Source organism: Panthera leo, chromosome F3 (genome assembly GCF_018350215.1).
Source record: "Panthera leo isolate Ple1 chromosome F3, P.leo_Ple1_pat1.1, whole genome shotgun sequence".
Taxonomy (NCBI): domain Eukaryota; kingdom Metazoa; phylum Chordata; class Mammalia; order Carnivora; family Felidae; genus Panthera; species Panthera leo.
The window spans coordinates 32,768,245-32,782,260 of NC_056696.1; the positions used below are offsets into that span (position 1 = coordinate 32,768,245).

Here is a 14,016-nt window from a genome sequence, read left to right on the forward strand (position 1 = left end):
GCACGATAAAACCTTTGCTCATAGTTTAAAATCACTTAAAATATGTGTGTAAAGTACCTACTTTTCCAAATCATTTTCCTGTAGAATTGGAATGCGTCTTAAACACTTAACTGTTTTTTATGCTACAATAACACTACCTATTGAATTAGCCAAGATTAAAAATACCAACACTACTCAGTATTGGCAAGGGCATTCTCATGCACTGTAGGTAGAAATGTAAATTGGCACACTGTCTACAGGGCAGTTAAAGAAGAGTTAAGCAGTAAGCACGGCAAAAAAAGGTGAAAAACACCTTTAACTTAGCAATTTTACATACAAGAATTCACCCTGGTTATATTACTCATCTTGGTTTTGAGTGACAACTGCAAAAAAATTAGAATAATATGATTGTCAATAACAGGAGAATAGTTCAATAAATGACTCGCACAGCCACATAATGGAATTCTATGTAGCCATTTAAAAAGGGTTGTTAGAAATACATGTGGTGACATAGAAAGGTGGGCCTGACACAACCGTACCTCTGGGATAACAGAATTCATTTTAAAAGTTACACATGTGTGTGTGTGTGTGTGCACATAAATAAAAAAGAAGAGTTGGTAGTAATAGTAATTTTTGTTGAGGTATTTTTTTCCCCTTGTGTGAATTTTCTTATTTTTGTATAATAAGCATGTATTGCTTTTATAGTTAAACATTGTGTAAAAAAAACCAAACTGCTATTTCTGGGTACATCTACTTTGAACCGTTCTGGCAGGAATGCCCCACATTGCGATGAATCTGACGACCATCTTCCCTCCCAAACCTGGTCCACCTAGCTCAGCTGTTCCCCCACCACATGGGCAAGGGTCCTGCTCACCAAGCTGTCCTGGATGCACGGGGTCTGCACAAGCCTCTGGACTGTGTTCTCCGCGACGACTCCCAGCCAGTTGAGCGCTGCCCAGTACCAGAGGTAGTCATGGCCACCATGCCAGAAGCTCACAAATGCAAACGTCACTGCAGTGGCAAACAGTGTCCTCAGCAGCCCATGCTGGGACCCGCCTACTGGAATGTACACATACCTAGAGAGAGAAGAGGCCATCAGGAGCCATGCGGTGGACTGTCTCTGCAATACCACCTGTTTCTGCACTTGATTCTCCCGTCACACATCGTTACTGAGCAAGTGAAAGTCCTTCCCGACTTCCAGGAGGCTGCAGAGCACTCCTGGAATTCCCCAACACACAAGACACTGGCAAAAACACAGGCTCTTTTCTGAGGGGCTTTAGGTTAAATGAATACACAGGCTCATTCCTAGAGCAAAGTAGCACTTACAAGAGGCAGGGTAAAGAGTAATGAATTCTGTTTGTAAAAGGGGCGTGCCCAACCCTGGAAGCCCAAACACAGAATGACAATTAAGCTTCCAGTTACATGGGGACCCCAACCTTCAAGACAGATATATATTATAAAGTTCAAACTATTATATTTATGGTAAGCCCAGTATTTAAGCACAATTGCTGCAATTCGGCTCATAAATAGCAGGGGCTGGGTGCAGAATAGGGGTGCCAAGACCGGTTGCCCCTGCTTTCCAGGCAAGTTGCCCACAAGGAGTAGTGACTTTGCAAGAGAAGAGCTCTGTACTCACAGGTTAGCCAAATTATTGCCCAAAATGCACAGCCATCCCTTGGGTATGCTTTCTACTGCTGAGGTAGCTATTTGACCATGTACAAGCAGGACCATCTTCTTCAATCAGTATTTTCCCACTGTGGATAAAACCCACACTTTGGATTTTGAGGGTTTTTTAAAAGGCTGCTTCAATCTGGCAAGGTAGGAGCATATCCTCCTTGAAGCAGCCATTTAACAAAGCCCACAGGATGAGGCACCTGGGTGGCTCAGTCAGTTGAGCGTCCAACCCTTGGTTTCGGCTCAGGTCATGATGCCAGGGTTGTGGGATTGAGCCCCATGTTGGGCTCCATGATGCGCATGGAGCCTGCCTGGGATTCTCTTTCTCCCTCCCTCTGCCCCTCTCCCCTGAGCTCTCTCTCACTCTCAAATAATTTTTTTAAAAAATCCCATAGGCCTTTCATGCTGGTGTTTCTTTGCCCAAACTTCTTCCAGGAAGGAAAATGAAATCATCATTCCCTGAATACACAGTGTGTTCCGGGCACAGCACCAGACACTTTACCCGCATTACTTGGTTTGATCCTTTGAAGCACCATAGGGTTTACGCCTGCTGTTCCAGCATGCCAACCAGTTTACAACTTGCCCTGTTAATATATTGTTTTAATACTCTGTAGGAAATGTTATTTTGAAAATCATCTTTAAATAGAACAGTTTCATAGACAAGTCAAAAAACAGAAATGAAAACCACTCCTCGGTCGATAAATATTTCAAAAAACTATTTGATAAGTATTTTTAAATACCCTCCTTCACTCTCAAGTGTGTTCCACTTTAGATAAAATCACATGATCAGCTTAAACAGCCCTATTTTGTAGGTGAGAAACAGGCTGAGAAGTTAACTTGACCAAGGCACACACCCAGGAAGGGGAGTAGATGCACACCTGTAACCACAGAGCCAGAGTTCCTGTTTTCCACTACACCTGTATCTTCCACTCCAATCTAAAACCAGAAAGCATGTGAGAATGTAGCCATTTCAGAAATAAGTGGAGCAAAGGCTTTCTCTTGTGCAAAAACAAGCCCATCTTGACAACTAAATTAGCAAATAGGTATCCAGCACTCACTACAGATTAAGGGTTCCTCCATCTTCTGTCCAGCATTTATTTAGGCATCCAAGGCAGTCTTGGCATTATGGGAAACACGGAAACATAAACCATTATTTCTTGCCAAAAAGGACAGGTAGAGCTGGTTGTGAAACAATAGCAAACAAGTCCCCGTGTTAGGCTATATGATTTGGTCCAAAGCAGACCAAGAGAGTTTAAGTGTGGAGGAGAAGCAAGTGAGTGCAGGCAAGGCCATGGCAAGGCCAAGAGGATGAGCTTTGCTAGGCGAAAGGGAGAAGGGTGGGCACTGCATCTTGGACCTAGAAAGGCTGGGCAAGAAGCCAAAAAGGCCTGACTACCCCAGGCACAGCAGTTTTATTCAGTGCTCTGCTGCCCCCTAGAGGTTGCTTCGTTATTGGTGTAAAATATTCCTCAGCAGAAGCAAAAAATGGGCCACAATTCTCTACAGCCTCCTACCTGCCTGGAGGTAGCTGCTACCCCACCATGGCATTCCATGAAGCTGCACTTCACTTTATACAGTGTTGTCAAAAGGCTGCAGGGAGTAAGAGCGAGAGAGACAGAGAGAGATGGACAAACCAATGTTAAAATAACTGCTCTTTACAGCAAGTGTGCAGATAATTTTATAAAACAAGTTAATACTAATACCAATACTCTTCTCACCCAACATAACTATTTCATGTTGACCTTTTTATTGTATCTCACTATGTTAAGGTGAGCTCCACTGTATATATAAGAAAACCCAGGATAGGGGCATCTGGGTGGCTCAGTCAGTCAAGCATCTGACTCTTGGTTTTGGCTCACGTCACGATCTTACAGTTCATGGGATTGAGCCCTGCTCTGCACTGACAGCATTTCACTGACGGCACAGAGCCTGCTTGGGATTCTCTCTCTCCATCTCTCTCTACCCCTTCCCCACTCACTCGTATGCTCTCTCTCAAAATAAATTTAAAAAAAAAAAAAAAGAAAGAAAGAAAAGAAAAGAAAACCCGGTGTAGAATAAATCCTCTCTCTCGTCATCCACACCAGTGGTCGTTCATATTGGATTCAACTCCAAGAAGGATATGACAAAGAAGTGTCTAGCCCCATAATTAGATTCACAGCTATTTTAGGGATTCTGCACTATGGCTTTATAATTTGGCCTTCAAAACGACAGCCAACAAAAATCTGAGAATTCCTCGTATTCCTAAAATTTATATACAGTAGGCCTCCAGGGACATGAGGCTGCTTATTTTAAACCAGAGGAGGGTATGGTTACCAGACTGAAAGATAAAAATCCTTTCTTCATTCTTAACTTCTGGAAGGGAGTAGGTGCATAAAGAAGGAGAGTAACAGGTTATTTTCTTCTACAATTTCTACCAGTCTTATGTCAGTTCCATGATTAATAAAAACAGAATATGTCTCTTTTTTAAAAACAGCCGTGTGACCCCACTTACTGAGATCCACTGCAAAGTGAAATTGATTTCCCAAAGGAAGAAAGCTTTCAGCACCACCTTCTCAGCAAAGCAAAACATACAAAGATTTTTCTTGCCAGTGACTGTGAGCTTGGGTCTGCACAGAGCCCGCCCCTGACAGGCAACCTCCCGAGGTCACTGCTCACAGAGAACACTGCTTGAAGAAGTTAGCAGCCATCCGCAGCAGGCTTCTTCATTTAAAACCATCTCACGGAGTCAGCGCAAGACAGCAAATCCCCAATTCAGGAGGAGGAACTTATAGTAATAATGTCCACCCTTTACTGAATGTCCGTGAGTCAGGTACTTTATGTATACTATTTCTAATCATAACAACCATCTAACAAGGAACTAATGACCAGGCCTGTTTTACACAGGAGAGGTGAAACCCTAACCGAGAACGTTCTGGTTTCAGAACTCCCAGGCCTATGTCCTAGTGTGCCATTTTTTTATTGTGATAGGAGCATTTCTTGGTGATACGTTCCTCTTATTTGACCAAATCTTCAACGCAGTCTCCACACACACATTCACCAGTATTTTATTAACTGAAGAAATGTCCTTTGTAGGAAAGGAATCTTGCTGGGGAGAAAGATGCTTATTATTTATAAAGGCATTTGGGCCAAAGAGCACAGTACCAGAAGTCCAGAGGTATAAGTTCAAATTTTAAACAGACCAATTAGTTTCCTTCTGTCCCACAAGAAGAGAAGACACGTTCTATCTTGACCACACCGGCATCCTGCAGATGTCGGACTACAAAGGAAGCGGGGCATGAGAAGTGGACTCTTGGGGGGCTGTTGCTGAGTAGGTGTATGTTAAGGGAGAAGAAAATATGTATCTCTGTCAGATCCACTATGAAAAACTCAAGAATATGTCCTACAGTAGAGGAGAGGGGTGATGAGAATCCATGTGGTAAATACATTAATCTTAAAACCACGACACTCCCTTTTCCCAGGACCTACACACCAGCTCTCCAGCTTGTCATATTATCTTCAAACTCTTTGCTGGGGCCCAATGCCAGACTCCCCCCACCCCTGGAGGCAAGAGGATGAGGACACTGAATGCCTCGTTTCTCACTACCCCATGGAATGAGGTGAGGTGGGCTTGCGGGTCCCAGGGTTCAGCTACCTGTTGCTTGGCAGGGCTGAGGCAGGCAGTGACTGACACCCCATTCCAGCTCTGCCAGATCTTTCCATCCTTATTTCCCACTGGCTCTCTCAGCAAATCATGAAATCCTGAACAAATAGGGCTTTCACACCTCTACGCCTTTGGTCATACCATTTTCACGTCCTCCAACCTCTCTGGTTTTCCAACTCCAATTGAACCTACAAAATTAAGTGGTTTTTCCATCTCCTCCAGGAAGTCTCTTTAAAATATTCCCATTCTTTATTTAACCCAGCAAACCTACTGTTTGTACCACTGACTAAACACTTATTCATCAAAAGATGTCTTTTCTATTAGGTTGTCATTTAAACTAAGCTGAAAGATTCTTTCAGAAGTACTAGATATGTGATGTGGGTACACATCTGCAAGTGTTACCATATAGTTCCTAGTTAACAGTATTTATGTACTAGCGACCTAATTTTCATAGACTCCAATAGCTTTTAAACTTGTGACAAATTGTCACCACTGCCACAGACCAACCAGGGAGGATGGTAGGAACCAAGGGAGGATTGTAGGGTTCTGCCCCAGTTACTGGGAGAAACTTCACAAGACACCTGTTCCTAAGGAATACAGACACTTGAAGGACCCTGGAGTCTCTCCACACTTTGTAATCCCTATTAGGGCCAAAGTATGTGGCTCCAAACCTCTAGACCCATCCCAACTGAAGGAGATTTGACAATGACAAGTAGTAGCCTTATAAAGACTAGAGCCTTTAGTCGCTGGGAAAGGCAAGACTTCTGGCTGCATTACGTTGTTGCTGAGGTGACCTCACCTGGTCTTCGCCTGGGCTCTAAGACATGCTCCTGCTTAGAGTTCTTGCAGAGGTGGCCAGGGTCTCCTAAACCCAGCTCTCATGGGCAGTGGCTCCCTGACCTGACCCTGGCTCTGACTGACCTTGGCAGCCCACACTTAAGTCCTCTCTCCCACAGCCCAGTCAACCTCCATCTTCTAGGTAGTGGACAAAGACCTGGTGTTTAGATCTCACAAAGGAAGCTACAGACTTGCTTATAATAAAAAGCTTTCAGAAAAAGATGCACACAGTAAAGAAGTCCAGTACAGATCGTAATGGAATTTTAATAAGTAAAAATCAGCAGCTGGTTAATGGGCAACTCTAGACTTTATCATCTCCAAAAAGCTAAGAGAGGTCCACTTTGAAAGCAGAGGGCACGTTTTAGGCAGGGCTAATTCTCAGCTCTTTCACCAAGAGATGCTGGCTGTAAGTTTTATATCCAACTCTGAAAAATTGCTTATTAAAAATGCTATGTCCTATTTGGCAACAGAACATTGTAGAATTTATAAAATAGAGATTAAACTCAGGCTATATTTAGTCTACATTTAAACTTCTAGGTTCATGTAATTAGATGCCAACATTTTTTTTTAATTAATCTTTTCATTCCACAAAGTCAGTAGCTCAGTGCGTTGAGGTGCTGTGCTGATAAACTCAAGCCTGTAACGTCTATCCTAGGGAAAGATTCAGCTCTACCTTCACAGACCAAAACCCAAACTCTAGCTCCCCAAAAGCTCTATCTTCCTCACTGCAGAAGAGGCTGACAGAGAATGAATGGCTCAGCCCAGCCTTCTTCACCACCAGAACACAGCCCAAGTAGCAACAGCAGCCAAGCACAGGGCAAGCAGGAGAGCAACGCTTGACACCTGGAGATGTAACCTTGGTCCTGCTCTGTCACCTACCAACCACTTAACCTTGAGCTTGTCAACTAAGACTGTTCAGCTTAAGTGTGTACACTGAGCAGATACTAGGAGCACCAAAACCTTCTTTGGGTATGAGCTGCTATGAAGATCAGACGAGACAATATGTGTAAGGAGTTTAGAGATTTCAATACTCCATATGAATGGGAGGATGCATACTTACTAATAATCAGTCAGCAGCACCACACTTGTATTCAGGACAAAACAAAATGCCATTATCATAATTATCAAATGCCATTCCTATGTTTTCCATAAGCATTTGAAGGCAACAACACCTCTTACCTGGTTGCTCAGAGATTTTCTTTGCTTGAAACCATTAGCCTTAAATATGCCACCATCAGAACCAAGTTGCTCAGTGCTCAGGGGTCTAAGCAAGCTATGGATTCAACACCCACTCACGTAGATCTGTTGATGAGGCTTAGCCAAAGAGACATCAGCTCTTCTCCAAACATCTGGTATTAGCTACAGAGGGGCCTGTAGAGGGTATGTGGGTGGGTCTGTCACCAACATCTCACCTACAAATCACTGCTGCCCTTCCACTCGGGCTCCCCCTTACCTACTGAGTACAAGAACCATCTGACCAAACCCTTTCCTGGGTGACTCCTGGTTGGGCAGGGCTTAAAGAAAGTGCTTTTATAGGTTTACTCATCCAACCAGTTTAAAGTAGCCTAATAATGCTCTAGAAGGTTCAAGCTTTGGTGATACATGAGTCTTTGCAGTACTATAATCTTCATACTATAGACTAGAAGGAAAAAAAAAAAGAAAAAGCAAGTAACCTTTAAGATGCAATACTTCCAAACAACTTCCAGTCACAAATGGAGGAAGCGAAGGCCCAGCTGGAGGCGATCATAGACAGGGGTGCACACCATTTCCCTCTATGAGCTTTCCAACCACCTTCTGCTTATAAGCACATTGAAGCCTCAGCTCTGGGGCCCATGTCTATTTTGGGTTATAAATAAACACAGTATAAAACAGATTCTTTGGAGATTTGAGCAGAGGAGACAGAGTGGGAGTTTATACTCTTTAGTGCTATGGAGCTGAGTCTAATCGCTAATAAAAAGGTCCTTGAGCCTCAGTTTAATAACCACCAAGATTTCCTGGCTGCCTGCCTGTCTCCCCACCTTCCTCCCAAGAGGATGCTAAAAGCATCTATAAGCTTCCCTGTGCCAGATGAAAGGAGGGGTGTATGGAAAGTCAGAGGAGAAGGAGCAAACCCAGATGTCTGCATGGTGTAGGTCTGTATGGTGTAGGTCTCCCCATCTCACGGAGGGAAAGGGTTGAAGGGAGAGATGCCATCCTTCCCTGCTCCTAACACACTTCCCAACCTTTGCTCCATCAACAGCTCCCAAACCCCAGATCAAAATTACAACCATCCTGGACACACAACTCCTCTTATAAGCAAATGTACTGTTTCTCTCATATGCTCCCTTTTTGATCTCTGCCTCTCACCTGCATCCTAACCAGTGCCACCCTACTGGTCTAATCTTATAACTCAATTATCATGACTGTTAGGGAAATGTTCACTACAAAATGAACTTGTACAACTCAAAAGTTGCTGCATGGGTACAATGCCTCGAGTGCCTCTGGAACGAAGGGCTCTGAAGACAAGCGTCATAAAGAAATGCCTAACTGATGACTGAAGCATTTCATTCTCCATCTCGGTTTATGGTGTAATGGTTTTAAGACAACCATGCTAGACAGGGCCCCACATAGGTAGGAACCCTGGCCCTGACAGGTATATGGTCTATGTTCCCACAGCAACACAGTATGTCACACAGAAAGTCCACTTGGTTGGTTGTTCAGGCCAAAACAAAAACGAACAGTTAAGGAAAAGAAGATGCAAGTTCTGTGTCCTCAGGAAGCATCTAGTCTGACAATGGTAGCCATGTCCTTATCCTCAGGGGGTCCTGCCTATAAGAGATTCCCAATGCATCACGTCCTAAGTTAAAACTTATTTGCCTGGCTTTAAAAAGTCATTCTCCAACTGGCTCCCTCCTATGCCACCAACTCCATTCGGAGTGTCCAAAATAGGTTTTCCACTCCAGTCAGTGAACTTCATTCTTACACAGGTCTGAGCCCCAGGATCATGCCAGCCCATCCCCCAACCACAGAAGACTCCTGACTGTCACTGCCACCATTTGATCTTTCAAAATGGGTTCAACACTTGCTTCAAGGGAAATTTCTCTTGCCAATCTCACTGAATGCTGGTGGCCCTTTGATTCTTCCTCTCTTCAGAATTCACATATTCATCACGGCCTCATTTCCTCAGACTTGTTGATGGGCTGCTCTCTAGCATTTCTGAGCCACTCCATCAGGTCAGCAGGCATGTAAGGTTCCCCCACCTCACAGACAAGACACGGAATAGGGAATTGTGACACTTCCCTTTTTATTGCCCTCTCCCAGAGTCTACCTTAGACTCTGAATTCTTAGACTCAGTAAACCCTGATCAACTTCCTTCTTTCCCTCATCCTCTGTTTCCCTGATTCATCTTCCTTCCCCTTCTTTTCTTTGACTATCACTCTCTCTAAACAAAATACGATTCTCCAGCTAGAAAGTATGGCTTCACAAGCAAATGTCACTGTTTGCCACATACTTCTCTAAGGTGCATTCGGGTTTGCAGGGTAATAGTTACAAAGTCAGACTAAATCCCAGACATCAACAGGAGGTGCCCTGAGCAAGGGGACAGCTGGCAGAGACTGAGAGGTGGGACATGTGCCAACTCCAATTTCCCCAGAAAGCTGCCAGAACTACACAAAAGAAAAGGGAGATTTAACCACACAGCAAAGATTCAGTGTTAAATGTTTTTAAAACTAAAGCACCCAAGTTGGGAGGTTTAAGATTTGTGATGTTAACTTTAAAAGCTTCAAATAAAATGATGGATATGCCCATCGGTATTAGGTACCTGTGAGGGGAAGGTGTTCCCAAGGCCACCAGGAGTGGGGCTTTAACCCCTCAACTTTCTGACACTATCTCTTCCTGGGCCATGAATGTCACTTCCGAGCCCAGTGTGTGTTTTTGCTACAAGAGAAGAACTGAGCTGAAGGGTCAAGATCATTGTTGAGCATGAATTAATGAATGAATACACACACACCACCTTAGAGCATAGAGGAGGGTGGGAGTCTGGATGGGTAAGTCAGTCACAGACTTCAGTGCTGGTCCCTTTTCTGGACCTTGGTTTATAACTAAGAAAGGATCAAGGGCTAGGGGAGAACTAGGGGATGAGATCTCTATAGTTTGTAAAACGAATGTTCTAGAACGATCGATCACAGTGGCATGCTGTTTTTACTGGTTTCTACTGAAACAGAGAGGATCTGTCTTTTCTAATGGATTTTCAAGACATGGAGTGCCTGAAATATGAGCTTATTCTTCTGAGTTCCCCATTTCCCCACCTCCCTGTTGCCGTGAAGCGAACTCATGAATTAATGTGAAATGCACGAAGAAAGGGTTATCTGAACCTGATTCAAGGTGATGAATCCTTTCCTGGTAGCAAGTTTCTACCCACCAATTTATCTGCTTTGCCAATTCATACATTTATATTCTGGACCTTCTTAAAGACTAACAGCCCATTGGTAATGCACATCCGGGGTGGCCATGGATGGGGTTCAGTGCCCAGAAAGGGAGAAAAGCGGGAGAAAAAAATGCCAGAAGATTATCATACAGGCACCATTTTTAAAACAATGCCATTCAAGGCTGTTTTCAGGAAGAAGAAAAATAAAGGTCTCAGGCACGGAGGTGATTTTCAAAAAATAATCAAAGCAAAATGGTTGCTGGTGGTAATAAGAGGCTACTCCCTCTCTGGACTGAAATCAGCACTCCGACAAATCAGCTCTGACATAACGATTTCAACTGCCTCTCATTTATCGTAATTATGATCCACAATCCCTATCAGGCATGATACTTTAAGGCTGGGTACTGGAAGGGAAAACTGATAATGCTTGGGTTTGAGCACAAATGGCAATAAATCTGCAGCAGCATCCAACACAACCATGCTAGCACAACATTTACGGAAACAAAGCAAGAACATCATCTCATGCCCGGAAAACAATGCCCCAGTAAGCATTCTTCCCTTAATGCAGTGAGAGGCTGCCCAGATGACACTGCTTATTCGAAAGATCCCATGGTAATTGAATGAACTCTTGAGTGCACATTAGAGATTAATATTTTAAGAGCTGGCATTTTACAGAGACAGTCTAAGAATGACATTCAATGTGTGTCACAAAAGGCAGAGTCTTCCATGGATTAAAAATGCCACTGTTCATGCAGTAAAATCATAAGAAATCCACAGATGTCAGGTGTGGAACTGGATATTAACATCGTAATCTGTGTTGGAAAGCAGTCCCATCCCAAGGGTTGAGCAAAGAAGTGGACCACAAGAGTGGCATTTCACTTGCTCCCTGGGCTCCTTCTCAAATGCAGTCAAGATGAACAAAGATGTTTTATGGGCTGGAGAGTACAGTGCTTGACTTTTACCTTACTCCTGAGAAAGGTGGGCAGAGAGAATGGGGAGTAATCGAGCAGTCCCCAGCTACAAGCGGCGAATGTGGCTGCAGACAGAAACCAGGTCTCGAGTCTGGGGAAGCAGAGAGGCAGCTCGGGTTCAAACAAAAGTAGTGATGTTCCTGGATCTTCCCTCCAACACCACGGTCCTGCCATCCAAGCCTATAGCCAGTGAAGCTGCAGACAAGGGCAGTTCCCAAGAGGAGCCATTTCTTGGGGGCCAAAGAGCAACAACATCCCCTCAGAGCCCCTGGGTATGTGCCAGGCTCTGCCTCCACCTCCAATGCCCTGAACAGCAGTGACCCAGGCAGGGCCCCAGAGTCTCCATCTAAGAGACACGTTTATAATCCATGTCCAGTTCACCTCATAGGCTTGTATGTGGTGATCAGATAAACCAAAAAGGATGAAAAGGAACTAAAACATAACGTAAACATGATTATTATACTACCAGAATATACATAATAGTATATTAGGGATACTATCATCTATAAAATCAGGGAAGGAATTTCCATTGAGTTAAATATGTTGCTTAATAAAGAGGAGAGAGAGAGAAAAAACAGACTGCTCACTTGAGCCAGACACCTTGCTAAACATTTTCTGGGTGTTATTCAATTTTCAAAACTAACCTGAGAATTCTCCACCCCACCTCCAACCCAATTGACAGATGAGGAAAATAGAGCTCAGAGAGGTTATTTACTTCCCTAATCACAGAGCTGGCAGACTCCTTTCACGGGACATCAGAGAGCAGAGCCTGGACCAACTGGGGAAAATTACAAGGAAGCATGTCCTACACAGCTAGTGGTGAAGGGGAGAGTGAGATTCAAGTCTGACTCCAAAATGTGTGCTTTTTTTTCACTAGATCAAGTGGTTTCTCCAAGATAACTATGGATGTTAGGCATAGATGACCCATATGCTTCACATTTAAAAAAAAAAAAAAACAGATACTACTTAACCTAATAATTTTTACCTTTTAAAGATATCTACTGAGTCCCTAGTAGGTGGCAATTCCCATGCTCAGTGCTTTATAAAGTATTTCACTTGATTTAGATGGTACTTTAGCATTTTTTAGTGTCTCAGAGTCATTTTTGTGAACTTAAATTATCATCGTAGCAGCAAAGCATGATAGTTCTAGATTACCAGAGGGTCCAACTCACTATGAGATGACAAAAAAAAAAAAAAAAAAAAAAAAAAAAAAAAATTCCAATCCATTTCCACTCAAATAAATCTGGTGGAAACTTATAACACCTCCAAGTCTAAAGGGAGGAAGAAAGGATCTCAGAGGCCATCTTGTTTATGGATCCCTGTACCACACCCACAACCAGAAGGCATCCAGCCTACACCTCAATACGTTCAGTGACCAAGAATTATCGACTTCTGGAAAAAGTCTTTTCTACCATTTTTTTTGGCAATTTAGATTGAACAGAACATGCTTCTCTGTACTTTTCACCAATTAATCCCAGTTCTCTTTCTGAAGAAACATGGAACAAATGTAGCAGGTCTGCAGCCAGCAGCCTGTCAAATATCTGATGAAGGTCCTCCTCTGTCTCCAAAGGCTTAAATTTGCAGGTGACATATCCTCAGTTTCTCTATTCATTCTTTTATATCTGGTTCCAAATCTCCTATCATAGTTCACTCTTTTCTAGATATCTCCTCACTTGTCCGGGTTCCTCTGGGATTATGGTACCTGAAGCATATTGAACATTTATGGAATGACATGAATAATGAATAACAGACTAGGAATACCCATTCTTTTTCTAATCATATATTCGTATAATTGACAAATATTTTCTAGGCATCTACTACGTTCCAGGAATCATGCTAAGCACTGGAGACATATGGGAACGTGCCATGTAAGACTGCCCTCACAGAGCTTGCATCCAACCTGTTATACTGACAAAAACCCGTGAGGACATTGGTTTCAGGGCAGCCTTACCTCATACCAAAGGTTACACTCACTGCTTTTCTGAGAAAGTCAAGATCACCATATGAGAGTGTCTTCATCTTCTTCCCTAACCACATACATCTTGGCACCTATCCACCCATTCACTTGTGTTCCCATAGTGGAAGGGATGGACTTGCCATGACTAAAATGAACTCTGCTCTTTGGTTTTCTCCCCTTCGGCCTCATGAGGGACCATGCTCCATCAGTTATTCACCCCTCTCCTTACATCTTCATCCAGCGTATGTGAACTGATTCTCTCCTTAGCATACACATTCCAGCCCCTCCCATTTTATAAACACCTTTATTTCATCCCACAACTTCTACACCTTCAGTTTTGATCCTAACTTCTTTTCTTCTGAGCCACTTCTCCATATCCTTGACAGAGCAGGCCACACACAGTCTCTAAGTCCACCCCTCCCACCCACTCCCTAACCTACTGCAGTCTGACTCCTGCTCCTCCCCATTCCATTTAAACAACTTTCGTCAAGGTCATTAACATTCTCCAAATTGTCAAAGCCAAGGGATATATTCACATCCTTCTTTCCATGTC

The 14,016-nt window shown here is 43.4% G+C and overlaps 1 protein-coding gene across 9 annotated transcripts in view; it reads right to left on the reverse strand.

Moving 5' to 3' along the window:
- The window catches only part of HHAT (hedgehog acyltransferase), a 319,102-nt gene that overhangs the window by 83,403 nt on the left and 221,683 nt on the right, over positions 1-14,016 (reverse strand). For all 9 annotated transcript variants that reach the window (XR_006199132.1, XM_042926300.1, XM_042926301.1 and 6 more), the window contains one exon: positions 854-1,055. Coding sequence is in view for 8 of the 9 variants with exons in the window: in XM_042926300.1 (XP_042782234.1) it covers positions 854-1,055 (202 nt within the window). In the remaining variant the exon portion in view is untranslated. The remainder of the gene's footprint in view (positions 1-853; positions 1,056-14,016) is intronic.